The sequence below is a fragment of the Sturnira hondurensis genome, unplaced genomic scaffold (assembly GCF_014824575.4).
Source record: "Sturnira hondurensis isolate 20B ecotype Veracruz unplaced genomic scaffold, ASM1482457v3 Scaffold0004136, whole genome shotgun sequence".
Classification (NCBI taxonomy): Eukaryota; Metazoa; Chordata; class Mammalia; order Chiroptera; family Phyllostomidae; genus Sturnira; species Sturnira hondurensis.
Window position 1 is genome coordinate 45,042,995 of NW_028076767.1, and position 16,345 is coordinate 45,059,339.

The 16,345-nt window shown below is 40.2% G+C and overlaps 1 protein-coding gene and 1 pseudogene across 6 annotated transcripts in view; one reads left to right on the forward strand and one right to left on the reverse strand.

The window, feature by feature from the left end:
- UBR3 (ubiquitin protein ligase E3 component n-recognin 3) overlaps positions 1 to 5,887 on the reverse strand; it is a 207,497-nt gene extending 201,610 nt beyond the window's left edge. For 4 of the 6 annotated variants that reach the window (XM_037044493.1, XM_037044492.1, XM_037044491.1 and 1 more), the window contains exon 1: positions 5,292 to 5,886. In XM_037044493.1, coding sequence (XP_036900388.1) covers positions 5,292 to 5,836 — 545 coding nt within the window. In that variant the 5' untranslated portion in view covers positions 5,837 to 5,886. Of the gene's footprint in view, positions 1 to 5,291 lie in introns of all 6 variants that reach the window. The other 2 variants (XM_037044489.1, XM_037044488.1) reach the window with 1 other exon arrangement.
- A 3,499-nt stretch (positions 5,888 to 9,386) lies between these two features.
- Positions 9,387 to 9,743, forward strand: LOC118985161 (60S ribosomal protein L34-like; annotated as a pseudogene).
- Positions 9,744 to 16,345: the final 6,602 nt, after the last annotated feature.

Genomic DNA, 16,345 nt, shown 5'->3' on the forward strand with positions numbered 1-16,345 from the left:
TTTTATGCCCATACCATACTGTTTTGATTACTATAGACTTGTATAGAGTTTAACAAAAGGTATCATGGTATTTCCACTCTGTTCTTCCCTCTCTGTACTGCTTTTGCTATTTGAGGTCTTTTGTGGTTCCATATAAATTTTAGTGTTCCTTTTTCTAGTTCTGTGAAAAATGACACTGGTATTTTTATAGAAATTGCATTGAATCTGTAGTTTGCTTTGAGTAGTATGGACAATTCAATGATGTTAATTCTCTCTCTCTAGAGAGAGAGAGGGAGGGAGAGAGTGAGAGGGAGAGAGAGAGATGTAAAAGAGAAACATCAATTGGTTGCCTCCCACACACTCCCCAATCAGGGACTGAATCCATAACCTAAGTATGTGCCCTGACCAGGAATCAAACCAACAACCTTTTGGTGTATGGGATGGCACTCCAACCACTGGGCAACCCACCCAGGATGGTCTAGTACTTCTGTTTGTTGGGAGTTTTTTCATTTCATTAGTAGCTCCTGGTAAGTCTGTTCAGGTTTTCTGTTTCTTCTTGACTGACTTTTAGAAGATTGTAGGTTTCTGACAATTTACCAATTTCTTACCCAGGTTATCCAATTTATTGACATGTAATTGTACATAGTATTTTCTGTGGTATCAAATGTCACCTCTTTCATTTTTTATTTTATTTATTTGGATCCTCTCTCTTTTTCTTGATGAGCCTAGTGAAAAATTTATCAATTTTGTTTAGCTTTTCAACAAACTAGTTATTGGTTTCATTTATTTTTGCCTTTCACATGCCCCTACTGGGGACCTGGCCCACAACCCACTGCAGCCCACTGCTGCAGACCAAATAACCTAAAAATTTCCCACGACAAAACATCTACAAATGTTGAGTAAACTATAACTAACATCTCTTAATGTCCAGCAAAGTTCAAAACAAAGTAAGGGAGATCTCTCACTGAGGAGTACAGTAGAAGAAATAGGAACTTTTACTTTCTAGGTTATCCATTTATTTTTATGTTATGACCAATATGCATTACTTTTGAAATTAAGAAATTATCCCTGAAGTAGTCTGAAAAAAGACGGGGATGCCATGGATTTAAAAATCAATGCCTGAAGCCCCATAATCTTAGGGCACATTTTTAGGTGTTAACAGCCACTATTTTATGCAGTTAATCCCTACATTTACTAAGCACCTACTAAGTGCAAAAGACTGTGCCAAACTCTGATTTCCAGGTGATAGCCAGATGAGGTTCCTACTTTGTAAGGAGCTTAGAATCTGTAAGGGAGAACCAGCAAGGAGGCAAGGCAAAAATATGTATCACACGGGATAGAACAAGAAAATGGTCATCCCCTGCACTGAATTTGAGAACTAAATGTTTGAAATTCCAATTTCTAGTTACCATCAGAACACTAAACTAGTCAGACATTATTCTACATTTTCCATTACTTTTTTTAGCTGATCCATCTATAAACATTTGTGACAATGACTGCACTTACTTATTAGTAGCAAAACTATGATGTTATACACACAGTTATTAATATATAGTTTGCATTGCCTTTGTGATCTCATCTGACAAATGAATTCACAGTTGTTTTCTTCCTTTGCTTTGTATACTTGTTAATACCACCACATGTATTATATAAATACTACCGAACCCTTCCCTCATATTGGTATAATTACATATTTGAAAATTAAATAGTAATACAGTTGGTGAGAGCTCTAAGATTCTTCCCCATCTCCAATCCTACCCATGACAGTCAAGACTACTTGGGAAAAGGGTTAAAACTAGCAGGATTTCTTCTCTTTTACTAAGAACACAGATACAAAGAAAAGTGAAATCCTTCCTTAAAATCTACTGAACAATAGGGTTTACAAACTTCTAGGACAGTTTGAATAACAACCCCAAATCAACACATCTCCAATCTTTAGCAACCTAAAAGGATTTTAAGAAACATCAAAAGTTGAGAAAAGTTAAATATATTCTGTCCATGCCAGAGTAATCCAGCTTCGCCTACCAGGAACACTGACATAATTTGTTTGTGGTTTCCAATTCTAAAAAGGTTCAAGTAACAGCCTTTTAACTTGCAGTGCGGGCTAACCCACCTGTGTCTCTCAGAGCAGTAGATTAGGTGTGTAGCCCAGAAGAATTATTCTGCCCAACCCAGTGAGTTGTAAAAATTTCACAATAATTAGATAGCCATAACACCATTTATAATCGACTAGTGTCCTTTATGAATTTGAACATGGAAACTGCTGGCACATATAGGCAATAGTTCTACATTTCAGATAGACCATAATACATCTTCAAATACTATATATCAACTCCTAAAGGGCTGTCAGACTGGTTAAATTAACTATCCAAGAGACGTCAGTAAAGGTAAATGCTGGAAGATTGGTATGTGGACCGTCTAGAACCTGGATGCCCTCAACCCGTATGAGTTCCTTCAAAGAAACTCAGTAACACAGTTCGACTCCTGCACTGCAGCATTATAATTAGACATCAGATTTGCTTCTCATCTAGATCAACATGGTAACTACCCTGGAAAGAATCCAGGAAAGAATCAATATTATTTCCTAGTTCTTTGAGAAGCTCCTAAACACTGAACTAGTCTAAGAAGTAAAAATGACCAAATAGCAGTAAAGAATTGTTTCAACTCCTTCCTCTATGTTTTTTTTAAAAAATGCCTATAATATTTTTTAAAATATAAGTTTTAAAAGAATTTAAAAGGCCCAAACAAGAATGGTATATTTTTAAAAACACTCACATAGTATTAAATGGATGTGCAGACAAGAATGTTATTTGTAGAGGCAGCAGAGAGAAGTGGTCAGTGGTCAGGCTCCGGCACCAGCATGCCTAAATCACTACCTGTGTAATCCTGAGCACCTTCTTAGAAACTGTGCCCCACCTTCTTCTGTACAATGGGGATAACAAGAGCAATAATCTCAGAGTTGTAGAAGATTAAATGAGTTAAATCATAGAAAGCAGTTAATATCTGACCACTGTTTACCAAATAGATGGGAAAAAACCCAAAGGTTTAACAACACTGTTGATAAGGCTGTTGGAAAACAGGTAGTCTCATTCTCTGCTTAGTACTAAGCCTTATGGAGGTCAATTTGGAAATCCCACTTTTGAGAATTTATCCTATTGATATTCTTGCACAAGTGTAAAAAGACATTATACCAGGGGTTTTTTAATCACATACTGGACCCAAATGTCCATCAAAAGTAATGATCAAATAAAATATGACAGATGCATGACATCAAACACCAAGCTGCAGTTTTGGTTTTTTAAATAGAGTACACCAAGGTACTGACATGGAAAGACCTATTAGATAAATGAAAAATGCAAATGTATAGAACAGTGCATTGGTATGTTATGTTTTGCATACAAGAGACTGAAAAATCAAAATACATATTCATCCTTCTTGGTTTTTGCACTAAGAGAAACTGAGCAGATGGGAAACAAGATAGGAGGGACATTCAAACCATGTTTTTATCTTTTATTTTTTGACTTTTTAGCTATATTCTTTTTTCTATTCAAGTACTAATTTTTGAAAATGTTTTTATCCTCACCTGAGGGCATTTTTTCATTGCTTTTACAGAAAGAGGAAGCGGGGAGAAAGAGAGAGAGAAACATCAGCACCCCAACCTGGGATTAGAGCCCGAAACACAGGTTTGTGCCCTGGCTGGGAACTGAACCTAAAACCTTTAGGTGTACAGAACAATGCTCCACTGAACTGAGCCACACCAGCAGGCCTCAAAGGTATTTTTTTTAAAGATATATCTTTAGAAGGGAAGGGAAGGAGAGAAGGAGAGAAATATCAAGGTATGGTTGCCTCTCGCGAGTCCCCTGCTGGGAACTGGCCTGCAACCCAGGCATGTGCCTTGACTGGGAATCGAACCGCGAACCGAAAACCGAAAACCACGATCGTGTGGTTCGCAGGCCCGTGCTCAATCCACTGAGCTACGCCAGCCAGAGCTCAAAGGCATTTTTTTAAGTGTCAGTCTGACACTTCATGCTCTTGAATGTTAGCTGCAACTGTTACTGTTGCTAATAGTAACATTAGTAGTAGTGGTAACAATCTTTAAACACCTTTCTGAAGCTTTTTTCTTATTCCCTCTGCAGAGAAGCCTCCTCTAACTCCTGAACTATTTAAGGAGTACATCAATGTCTTATTCATGCTTAATATCCTAGGAACGTTGCTTTTACCTAGTTACAAACATTCTAGAGTAACAGTAACCTACAAGTACTCCAAAAAGAAAATAGTGTCCATTTCTAAACGGATTATACTCTATAAGACCTAAAATTCGAAAAACTTGAATAACTGGATTTGCTACAGTTCTTTCAACTACTGCCCAGCTAAAATCTCTCAGTCACTAAGTTTTTTCTTTTCCCAGGGCTTCCCTAGACATGCACTAACTCTTTAACTCACTGCAACCTCTGAAATGTCTTTTGTCCTAAGTCCTAACACCCTGGTGTACCTTGCTCCTATTGAAAAAGCATTTTGTTAAGTGTCTCTTTGTAGAAAGATGGCACGTAGTAGACAGTGAATAAGGTACCCTTTTAAATGGAGAAGAGCTAACATTTGACTCCTAATTCTCCCAGTTTTCTGTTTGTTCTTCTGGTATGGAGGGTATTTCTATAACTGACTGCTCAGTAGCCCAATTCTAGATGTCATTCCAGCACACCAAATACTCAACTGACAGCTCAACAGTCACTTTTCATGCAGGCCCCTCCCACTCCCTCCTCCCTCAACCCCCATAAGCTCAAGAGCTCCTTCGCTCATAAAGAGACACACGACAGTTCAGAAGTCCTTTCCCCAAGCTGTCCGCCCCTGCAGTTGCAAGGCCACTTCCTCGCCTCTCATCATCCTGCGACCAAATTCAGTCCACATACCCCTCCCAGCCAAGCCAAACCACATCATTATTTCTTCCCAGAACCAAGCAGCTTTATACTGCCTTTCCCAACAAGTACACAATTGACAGCTCGATCAGATTCCCCAAATATCCTTTCCTCCTCCTACCCCAAGCACTGGCTCTTTTCTTGCTCTCATTCACTCGCCCTGTCTTCCCCCGAAAATTCACAGCCGGGTTCCTTAAACATGCTCTCCGTTCTCCCCTCCTCCCTACCCCTTTCCACCGCTGACAGCTCAGACACCTCCATCCCCATGTGGCTGCACCCTCCCCCACGCCTTCCCCTTGACAGCTCAGTATCGGCTCCCGGATCCCCATTCCCGGCCTCCCCAAACCCCAGCCTGGACCTCCCGCTGCTCCCCCCGCCCCGGGGGAGGGCTCCACTCACCCACTCTCCCGCATCACGTTGCTGTCCCCGCAGTCACAGGCGCCCCCGGCCTGGCTGCGGAACATGTTGAAGTCGTGCCCGGTGTGATCGCCCTGGTGGAAGCACTCCGCGCACAGCGACATGCAAGGGGAGATGCCGCACGTCCGGCAGCGATAGGCCACGAAGTTGGCTGTCCAGACCAGGCCGCAGAGCGCCGCAGGGTCGTAGGCCCGCACAGCCGCGCAGAACTCCTCGTAACCGCCACCTCCCGCCAGAAGGCACTTGCACCACTCCAGGGCCTCCTCCTCGGCCGCCCCTGGACCGCCTCCGCCGCCGGCCGCCGCCGCCTCCTCGCCGTCCGCAGCTGCGGCCAGCGGCCGCTCCGCGCTCAGCACCCGCTCCAGCAGCGCCTGCAGCTCCTCAGCACCTGCCCGGTTGTCCGGCCGGCTGAGGGCCGCTTTCAGGTGCGCGGCGGTGGCCGCCTTGTCCAGGGCTAGCCCGGGAGCAGGCAGCTCGGGTTGGGGTGCCTGCGGCCCCCCGACGGCCGCCGCGGCCGCCGCCGCCATGATGAGAGCTCAGAATTTGGAGATCTCAGGGCTGGAGGCTCCTCCCGGGAGGGGGGCGGAATTGACTGCTGCGAGTGCTCGGCCTGCCCAACTCTCGCGATAGCCGGCGCCGCTGCGCACCTTCGCCCGAGTCCGGCCCCTGCACACGCCCCCTACGGCTGCGGTGTTTGCTCCGTCTGCGCACACGTCGCCTAGGACGCTGCTCTATTTACTCTTAGCTCTCAAAGTTAAGAGCTGCTGTATCATTTACTATGAAAATTCTTTAATGTGGATAATGTGATTTACCTGTACTATAGAAATTATACACATTTTTCACATGTATTTTTAAAGTATCTGCATTTCGTTTTGATATAAATTCCCACTGTTATCAAATCTATAATTACTGTTGAATTACAGTAATTCAACAGTATTATTCTATTATTCAAGGAACCTCCTAATTTCACACTGGAATCAATTCTTACTTTTACACCATTACCAGATTAATCATTATCCCGTGCAAAATCTTTAGTTGAAACAAAAGCCAAACTGTTTAAATCTCTCAAAATTCAACCTATCTATCCTTATCTTCTGATACTGCTCCAAGTTTGGCACGCGAAAGAGACCGCTGGAACTGTTCACTGTTTTATGAAGATGCTTTATCATTTCCTGCCTCTGGGTCCTTATCTTTCCTACTTCCCATATTACTCCGCCCCCACAAGTTCACTCCACACCCTATTCTAGCAGTGTCTGCTTCTGATTTTCTGTCTTCAAAAAAATGGCTCTGAATTTATTTGATAATGACTTACTGCCTTCCTGTAAAAAATTCATCTCTACCCCACTGGTTATTGGTACCTTTCTTGAAGGCAAAGAATGAGTCTTCTTCATTGTTGCTCTTAAGTGCTCAAACTTACCAGGTTATTGTTGTTAAATGGAACATAATTACGATAGATAACGGCTGTTACAAATTTGTATGGGCCCTGCTCTTTATATATGTTATTTCTTTTAATCTTCTCAAAATCCTATAAAGTGTTATTAATAGAGGAAATAAAATTTAAAGAGGTGACTTACGTGCCCCAAAACACAGTATTTTTACCACATCGCAGCTTTGCAAACTTGCCTGATTCTAAGAATCACCTTATTTTCACCTCACAAAAATGGATCCCAGGCCCCATCTCAGAACTACGGAATCAAAATCTCCAGAGGTTATAATGCCCTATATAGCAAAATCTGAATCTTGAAAGAGATAATGAATACAATCCCTGAAGAAGTAAAAATCTATAATTTATTAATTTCCCATAGCTCACCTCCAGAGAGCTGGATATATTTATACAAATAGTAACCCATAACAGAGGACAACCAAGAATGAAAAAAAGTAGGAGAAGCAATCCAAGGGAAGTAGAATAAGAGTATTTCCAATCCATAACCCAGTGTTATAAGTGAATTGTACATAACTAAAACTTTCTATTTCACCTGTCCTGACCCCCTATGTTAATAAAGCATTTCACAGTTATTATTTAACAGTGACAAGTAATTCAAAAGTTGCTCAATAATTCTCTTCAAATATCATCAAGTTATAAACCAAATAAAATCCAGGAACATTTCAAACTAAGGTAAAACTATTACATATTCACTAATCAGTGTGTCTGTGGGTTAAGGCAGTGTACTGGTATGGGTTAAGGAAGTTCACTGGTATCTCTCCAGGATTGCTTTCCTGTTTAGAATAACAAGGGTGTCTGCTCTGCTTGACCACGATGATGCAGCTTTTCCAGCACCCTACAATGGTTTCCACACAATCTTAAATCCTACAAAAGTCCACCACTGACACCAGTGCCTCTTTTGTTCTATGCAACAATAAAAAAATTTAAATACTTCCCCCCTGTTTTAGTTCCATAGACATTGTAGTACATATAAAGAAACCTGGACATTTGCCAGATCTCCCACCTATTCTGATCATGATGATATTAGACATTTTCACAATCTGAAAACCATTAAAAATAACCAGTAATACAAGAACACAAATGACCCAATCAAAGATGGGCAAAAAAAAAATGTGAATGGGCATTTAACCAAAGAAGTTATATAAATGCCAATAGACAAAAAAAAGGTGCTCAGCATCATTAGACATTAAGGAAATACAAATTAAACTATAAACTACCACTATGCATCCCCACTAGTATGGCAGTAATCAACAAGACAGACAATGGCAAATGTTGGCAAGGATGTGGAGAAACAGGAATTCTCTTACTTTACTGATGGGAATGTAAAATAGTACAGCGTCTTGGGAAGCAGTTTGGCAGTTAATTAAAAAGTTCAACATAATTTTACCATAGAGCCCTGCAATTCCACTCCTGGAATCTACCTAAGAGAACTTACAACACAAATCTACACAAAGACTTACAGGTAAATTTAAAAGAAAACTGAAAACAATCCAAAGGTCTGTCAATTCATAAATGGATAAACAAAATATGGCATATTCACATAACAGTACACTGTTTCATAATAAAAAGGAATGAAGTACTGATGTCCTATAGCATGGATGAACTTCAGAAGCTTTATGTCAATAAAGAAGTCGGACACCAAAAAAATAATGTGTATTGAATGATTCTATTTACATGGACTATCCAGAAAAGGCAAATCTATAGAGAAAGAATCTGTAACCTACCAAGGGGTAAGAACAGAAAGTTCTTAGACACAAAGGATCTTTTCAGAATGACAGAAATGTTCTACATTTGGATTGTGGTGATGGTTGTACAACTATGTAAAGTCATTGAATTCTACTCGAAAAACAGGTGGATTTTATGTTATGAAATTATACCTCAATAAAAACAGTTGATGATAATAATCAGTAGTAGGATTTGAGATGAATAAGATAATCAAGTGTCTGTCCAGGTAGGAATTATTTTATTGCCTTAGCTTTCAGAATCAATATGACAGGCTCCCAAATCTCTGGTTCTCCTACAGTGTCTGGGACTTCTACCACTTGGATCCAGGAAGTAGGACATTTTTCTCTTTCCATGCGTTAGTGCAATATTAAAACTTCTCTAAATCACCTCTCAAATCATTGTGTTGTGTTATGCGAATTCCTACAATGATCATATTTTCATGAGGGAATGCCAGATTGAAAGTCAGCTAAACACTCTGTACTCACTTAAATGTTATACCTCATAAAATTACATTTAAGCATGCTACAGTTACTCTATTGAAGACATTGAATAAATAATGCAATATACTGCAGTTACAGAAAGCTAAAAATGGTATCTAAAAACTGTGCTTTAATGTATTCCATCTTAATTAATGCAAAGAAAAATCTGGTGATATTTCTAAATTGGCTTTTCAAATTAAACCACACAAATGAGTTAAAAGCTATAAATGACAGGTGACATCATTGCTTCCAAAATCAAAGTAGGTACCTTCAACAGAGAATTTAAAAACTAATACAAATACTTCAAAATTGTTTTTGTATTTATCAATACTTTCTTAGTTGCAAGAGATAAAAACCCAACTTGAACTAGCTTAAGCCAAGAAGAGGACCATATTAGCTCTCTGGGGCTGGCGTCTTCAGGCACTCGCAATGGTCCAGTGTTTGACACACTATCAAAGGCTGTTCTCCAATACAGCCTCCAACAAAGCTAGGCTGTCCAGACCCCCTGCGAACAGAACTGTTTATCTTCATTCCAAGAAGGTGGAGAAACCACCCAAATCTGCATGTGGCATGTGCCCGGGCTGACTTGGCCGAGTTAGTGCTGTGAGGCCTAAAGTCCTAAGGAGGTTGTCTGAAACCAAAAAGCCCACCAGTGGGGCCTGTGCTGGATCCACGTGTGCTCAGTGTGCCCGTGTCAGGACCAAGTGTGCTCTCCTCACTGGGGAGTGGGACATCGTTGTGAAAGTGTTGAAGGTACAAGCACAGGGTCAGAAAGCTAAATTTTAACAAATAAAGCTTATTTGAGTAATAAAAACAATTAAAAGGCTAAAAACAAACAAAAAAGAGAACCATATAAGATCATATTAGATCAATGGAGGGAAGGGGGAAATGAACCTGGACGTATACCCATCTTTGCTCTCAGTGAGCCTCAGCTCTGCTGTCTTCTACTTACGGGCCTCCCCCAATCCCAGCTCTAGACCACAGCACCACAACTTCACAACAGAGGAAAAGCGTCTCTTCTCTGCCAGGTCCACTAAATCTCTGCCAGAAAAATAAATCTGACCCAACTTGTGGCCAATGCTACCCTTATCATCAGAAGGTAGAAAAGGCCCTATCTGCTGGGAACACAAACATACACAATGCTTATAACATTAACTTATCCATTTCTACCTCGCCTCCACATATACAGCAGACCTTCTCTTGAAATTCACACAACAGAAAACATTGTGCCTACTATGTACAAGAAATTTCTTCCAAGTGATCACATTTAAGATTCACAGCAACCCTCAGAGGGACCTCTCATTATCTTCATTTTACAAGTAGCAGTGATACCCTTCATTTCACAGGCCTCAAAACATAAGAACCCTGGAAGAAAAGTCATTAATTGTTCTTCAGTGTACCTGTCTTTCTCCCCTCTTGCCTTCCTTCCTTCTCTCCTATCTTAATAACTACCCTGCAACTACACTTTGCTTCTCTTTGAGGCAACGACAACGTTAGTAATTTCCTCAACTTGTGCGTGAGAGTGCCTTGAAAGTGTTTGACCTATTTTAGCTCCTCCACAACCCTCTGGGGTCTTTTTTATTATCATTTAATAGCATTAAAGTTGTCCTGATTTTCTTTTCCTCCATTCTTTTTTCATTTAACCCAGGAAAGTTTCCTTTTCTACATCCCTATTCAAACAAGATGTTCACCCACTGCCTTCTTTGTACAGCCAATTAACTCAACAAATGTTTGTTGAGCTCCTACTAGTTGCTGTGAACAAAACAGATGGTCCACAGCATTGCCTGGAGTGACACACAAGTCCAGGGGCCACCATTTGCATACACTGCTCCTGACTCAGAGCTTACAGACTGACCTGATGGAAGCATATTATAAATTGTAACCTTTACTACAAATACATTACCATTGTTGCTACAATTTTTACCAATCCTGATCTGGGGGTGAGAATACAAAGTTCCAACCACAAAAGAAAAGACTGGCAAAGTGGTTAATTTAAAATTTAAAATTTCTATTTATTAAAAGAAACCATTACAAGTTACAGAATTTTGCGGGGGAGAGCAACAGGTGGCAGAGGTGGGAGGCACAGTAATTGGGACAACTGCAACAAAATAACAATTTTTAAAAATTTTTATTTATTTATCTTTAGAGGGGAAGGGAAGGAGAGAGGGAGAGAAACATCAATGTATGGTTGCCTTTTGTGCGTCCCCTGCTGGGAGTTGGCCTGCAGGGAACTGGCCTGCAACCCAGGCATGTGCTCTGACTGGGAATCGAACCGCAATCGTCTGGTTCGCAGGTCCGCGCTCAATCCACTGAGCTACACCAGCCAGGGCTAAAATAACAGTTTTTAAAAGTTACAGAATTTCTTTGGGGTGATGAAAAGGTTTTATTTTTTTCAAGTTCCAAATGCTTTTAACAGCATTTTTTCTAGTCTCTCATTCTTTTTATGTTTTACAGTATATTTTCTTTGTTATGGTATTAAAGTTGTCCCAATTTTTCCTCTCCTTTATCCCACTCCACCCAACACCCCCACCCTCCAGCATCTTCCCCCACTTTAGTTCACATCCATGGGTCGTACATATAAGTTCTTTGGCCTCTATATTTCCTATACTATTCTTAATCTCCCCCTGTCTATTTTATGCCTATCAATTATGCTTCTTACTCCCTGAACCATTTTCCCCCATTCTCCTTTTCCCCCTCCCCACTCATAACCCTCCGTGTGATCTCCATTTCTGTGATTCTGTTCCTGTTATACTGGTCTGCTTAGTTATTGTTTTTGATTTTTAGGTTCAGTCATTGATAGTTGTGAATTTGTTGTCATTTTACTGTTCATAGTTTTTGATCTTCTATTTCTTAGATAAGTTCCAGTAACATTTCAAATAATAAGGGTTTGTTGACAATGAACTCCTTTAACTTTACCTTAACTGGGAAGCACTTTATCTGCCCTTCCATCCTAAATGAAAGCTTTACTGGACAGAGTAATCTTGGATGTAAGTCCTTGCCTTTTGACTTGAATACTTCTTTCTAGCCCCTTCTTGCCTGCAATGTTTCTTTTGAGAAATCAGCTGATAGTCTTATGGGAACTCATTTATAAATAACTTCTTTCCTCTTGCTGCTTTTAAGATTCTCTCCTTATCTTTCATCTTGGGTAATATAATTATGATGTGCCTTGGTGTGCTCCTCCTTGGGTCCACCTTCTTTGAAACTCTCTAGGCTTCCTGGACTTCCTGGAAGTGCATTTCCTTTGCCAAATTGAGGAAGTTTTCCTTCATTATTTGTTCAAATAAGTTTTCAATTTCTTGCTCTTCCTCTTCTCCTCTGGCACCCCTCTGATTCGGATGTTGAAACATTTAAAGTTGTCCCAGAGGTTCCTTAGCCTTTCTTCAGTTTTTTGAGTTCTGTTCTGGTTGGATGTTTATTTCTTAATTTTGCCGCAAATGATTAATTTAAGTCCCGGTTTCCTTACTGTTGGTTCCCTGTGTGTTTTCCTTTATTTCACTTTGTGTAGTATTCATTTCTTCCTTCCTTTTGCAACCAAATCAATCACCTGTGAACACCTTGATTACCAATATTTTGAACTCTGCATCTGATAAGTTGTCTATCTCCTTGTAACTTAGTTCTTTTTCTGGAGCATTGATCTGGTCTTTCATTTGGGCCACGTTTCTTTGTCTTGGCATGCCTGTTACATTGTTAGGGGCAGAGTCCCTTCACTGCATCGGGATATTCATCACAGTGGGGGAGTGGGTATTTATGGGGGGGCAACCCACTTTGCTGCACTGTGGCACTGCATGTGGGGGAAGGGTCAGAGAGGGAAAAGTGCCACTTGTTCATTTGCTCAGCTCTCACCCCACTCTCCATCACTTCCCCTGCTTCCCACAAGCAGATTATGCCCTCTCAGGTGCTGATTCCTGGTCGGGTGTGTGTGTGGACATTCTAGGACCCTGTGTGTCTCTCCAACAGAGTGTCCTATGAGACTGGGAGTTTCTCCCGCTGCTGCAACCCCCATAGGTTTTTATAGCCAGAGGTTTTGAGGCTTTATTTCCCCACACTGGAACCCTGGGTTGTGCACTTTCTCTCATTCCCTAGTTGTTCCTCCCAGCTCATCCACATGCAAATGTAGGAAGTCCCATCAACCAGCCACTGTTTGCCCCACCAGGTCCGCCCGCCTTGCCACGCATCCTCTCTGCCCCTGCTTCCAACCCCACTCAGCCCCTGTCCCTGCATTTGATCTCCGCCCCCTGTTACCAGTCTGGATGAATGTTTCTTCTTTAACTCCTTGTTTGTTGGACTTCCATGCAGTTTGATTTTCTGGCAGTTCTCATTGTTTTTGAACTGGTTCTTTTGGTTGTGCAAGGAAGTGAAGTGTTTCTACCTGCACCTCCATCTTGCCTGGAACTGGGGTGATGAAAATGTTTTAAAAATAGATAGTGGTGATGGTTTACCAACATTATAAATATAATTATTGCCCCTGAATTGTACCCTTAAAACGGTAAAAATGGGAAATTTTGATATATATAATGTATTCACATAATGAAGTAGTATACCACAATGAAAGTGAGCAAATCTGGATGAATCTTACAAACATAATATAGAGCAAAAGAAATATGACAGATTGAGAATGACTCTATTTATATTAAGGGGAAATATCAACAAAATTAACCTGTGATGTTAAAAGTGAGGACAGAGCTTACTCTTGGAGAATGGGGCCAGAGAGTGACTGGAGAGGAGCATAGGGGACGCTTAGAGTTTCCCTGTGTTTGTCCAGACTCAGTGCCAAATGATCATCGGACATGGTCATTTATGTGAAAGCTTGGCAGTAAACACATTCCATGTTGAAACATTCAGAGTATTGAATAGATTTCTTTTTCACATTTTTATTTACTGATTTGAGTGAGTGAGTGAGTGCAACATGGATCTGTTGTTCCCTCCATTAATGCACTCCTTGGCTAATCCTCGTATGTGCACTAACCAGGATGGGGCCCCAACCTGGGCTTATCGGGATGACACTCTAATCAACTGAGCTACCCGACAAGGGCCAAACAACTTTCTTGAGCCTCATGATTTATCCTGGAACAACTGCATTGACATTTTCACTGAGCTTACAAAAACAAGGACAGATAAAACTGCTTATAACTTAATATGAATCAGGCAGTAGGACTAAACAATCTAGTTGACACTGTATTTCTCTGTTAACTACTTTCAGAAAAACAAGCCAGTTTCCCTTAAAATGGCCTTAATAAACAGCAAAAAATTAATTTTATTATATTTTGATACACAACGATATACCTTAAAATTCTTGTTACTTAGTAAATTACACATAAAACACTTTTATTGCATACTGAATTCTCCTGGAAATCTCTTGGAAAAAGCACATCTGCGATGCTGTAAGCTAAAATAGCAACTTTCTCTTTAATTATGGCAAAATATATGTAACATTTACTATTTTAATCATTTTAAGTACACAGTTCAGTACATCTAGTACCTTCAGTACTAAAGGTATTCAGTACATTCATATTATTGTGCAATTATCACTACCATCCATCTCCAGAACTTTTTCATTATCCATACCTATTAAACAATAACTCTTTATTTCCCCTTCCCCTCAACTCCCCGTACCTCTATTCTACTTTCTGTCTCCATAAATTTGCATATTCTAGGTATTTCACAGACACAAAGTCATACAATAGCTGTACTTTTGTGTCTGAGTTTTTTCATTTAGCCTAACATTTTCAAGGTTTATCCATGTTGTAGCATGTATCCAAATTTCATTCCTTTTAGTGGCTGAGTAGTATTGCATTGTATGTATATACCACATTTTGTTTATCCATTCATCTACTGACACACACCTGGGTTGTTTCCACCTTTTGGTTATTTTCAATAAGGCTAAAATAAGCATTGGTATACAAGGATCTGTTTGAGTGCCTGCTTTTAGTTCTTTGGGGTACACAAGGTGGGGCAAAAGTGGGTTTATAGTTGTTCGTGATACAATAATTAATAAATACTAATACAAGTCTAAACTTTGTCCTTTGCATACTCATGACTGTGAACCTATTTTTACCCCACCTTGTATATCTAGAAGTGGAGTTTCTGGAGCATACGATACCAAAAACCCCCACATAGTTTCCCACAGAGGCCACACCATTGTACATTCCCACCAGCAATGCACAAGGGGTCCAATTTCTCCATATCCTTGCCAAAATTTGCTACTTTCCATTTTATTGATAATAGCCATCCTAATGGTGTGAGCTTTTTCATGGTTTTGATTTCCATTTTCCTGATTGCCATTAGTCACATGAGAGTCTCATCCTTTCATAATTAATGTATCACCTTATGAGTAATGTCTACTCAAGTCCTTTTCCATTTTGAATTGGCCTTTTTGTTTTTGAGTTCTGGTAGTTCTTTACATATGTTGGGTATTAATCACACAATTTTACTTGAAACTATGACTGACAGAAAATCTATAGTTATTCAGACTTGGTATTTGGCAGCCATTTTCTGATACATGGATGAAAAAAGCCTGTCATTTGATGGAAAACACCTTGCAGTGTTTTTTATCAATATAAATATTAAGATTTCAAGCAAAAAGTTAATATTTTGGAAAATTTATACCCACCACTGTGAGCTTGACAGTCTTTCCAGTAACTAGAGACCTTTTCTGGGGATATCAGAGGTGATATTAATAAATGTGATTTTCTGATTTATATAATAAAGTATGTCAGAAGACTTGGGTAACTCAGTGGAGCAACATTTCCCAAATAATTGATGCATAACATTACAAAATCTGGTGCGGGTAAAAAATTTTAATCATAGGTCAAGATACATCCATGGATTGTAATTTAACCATATAAAAAGTTCATGGAGCCCTCACCGGTGTGGCTCAGTTGGTTGGAGCACTATTCCAATAAATCCAAAGGTCATAGGTTCAATTCCCTGTCAGAGCACATGCCTAGGGTGCAGGTTTGGTCCCGGTTGGGGTGCGCATGAGAAGCAACCAATCAATGTTTCTCTCTCACATCAGTGTTTCTCTCCCTCTCTCTCTCCCTCCATCGCCCTTTCTCTAAAGTGGGTGAATATTTAAAAAAAGTTCATTGATATGGCTTAAGATTCTACGTTGCAACTAAACTTCAAGAAATTCCCATTTTAGACTTCCAGCCAAGATGGAGGTGTAGGTGGACACACTTCACCTCCTCACACAACCATAAGAAGGATCACAACTAATCTCAAAACAAAATATAACCAAGATTGCCAGAAAATCAAACCATATGGAAGTCTGACAACCAATGACTTAAAGAAGAAATATTCATTGGGTTAGTAGGAGGGGCAGAAATGGGGAGCTGGGGCAGAGAGGACACATGTGGCAGCAGCAGTGAGGCCGGCAGAACGGGTGGTCC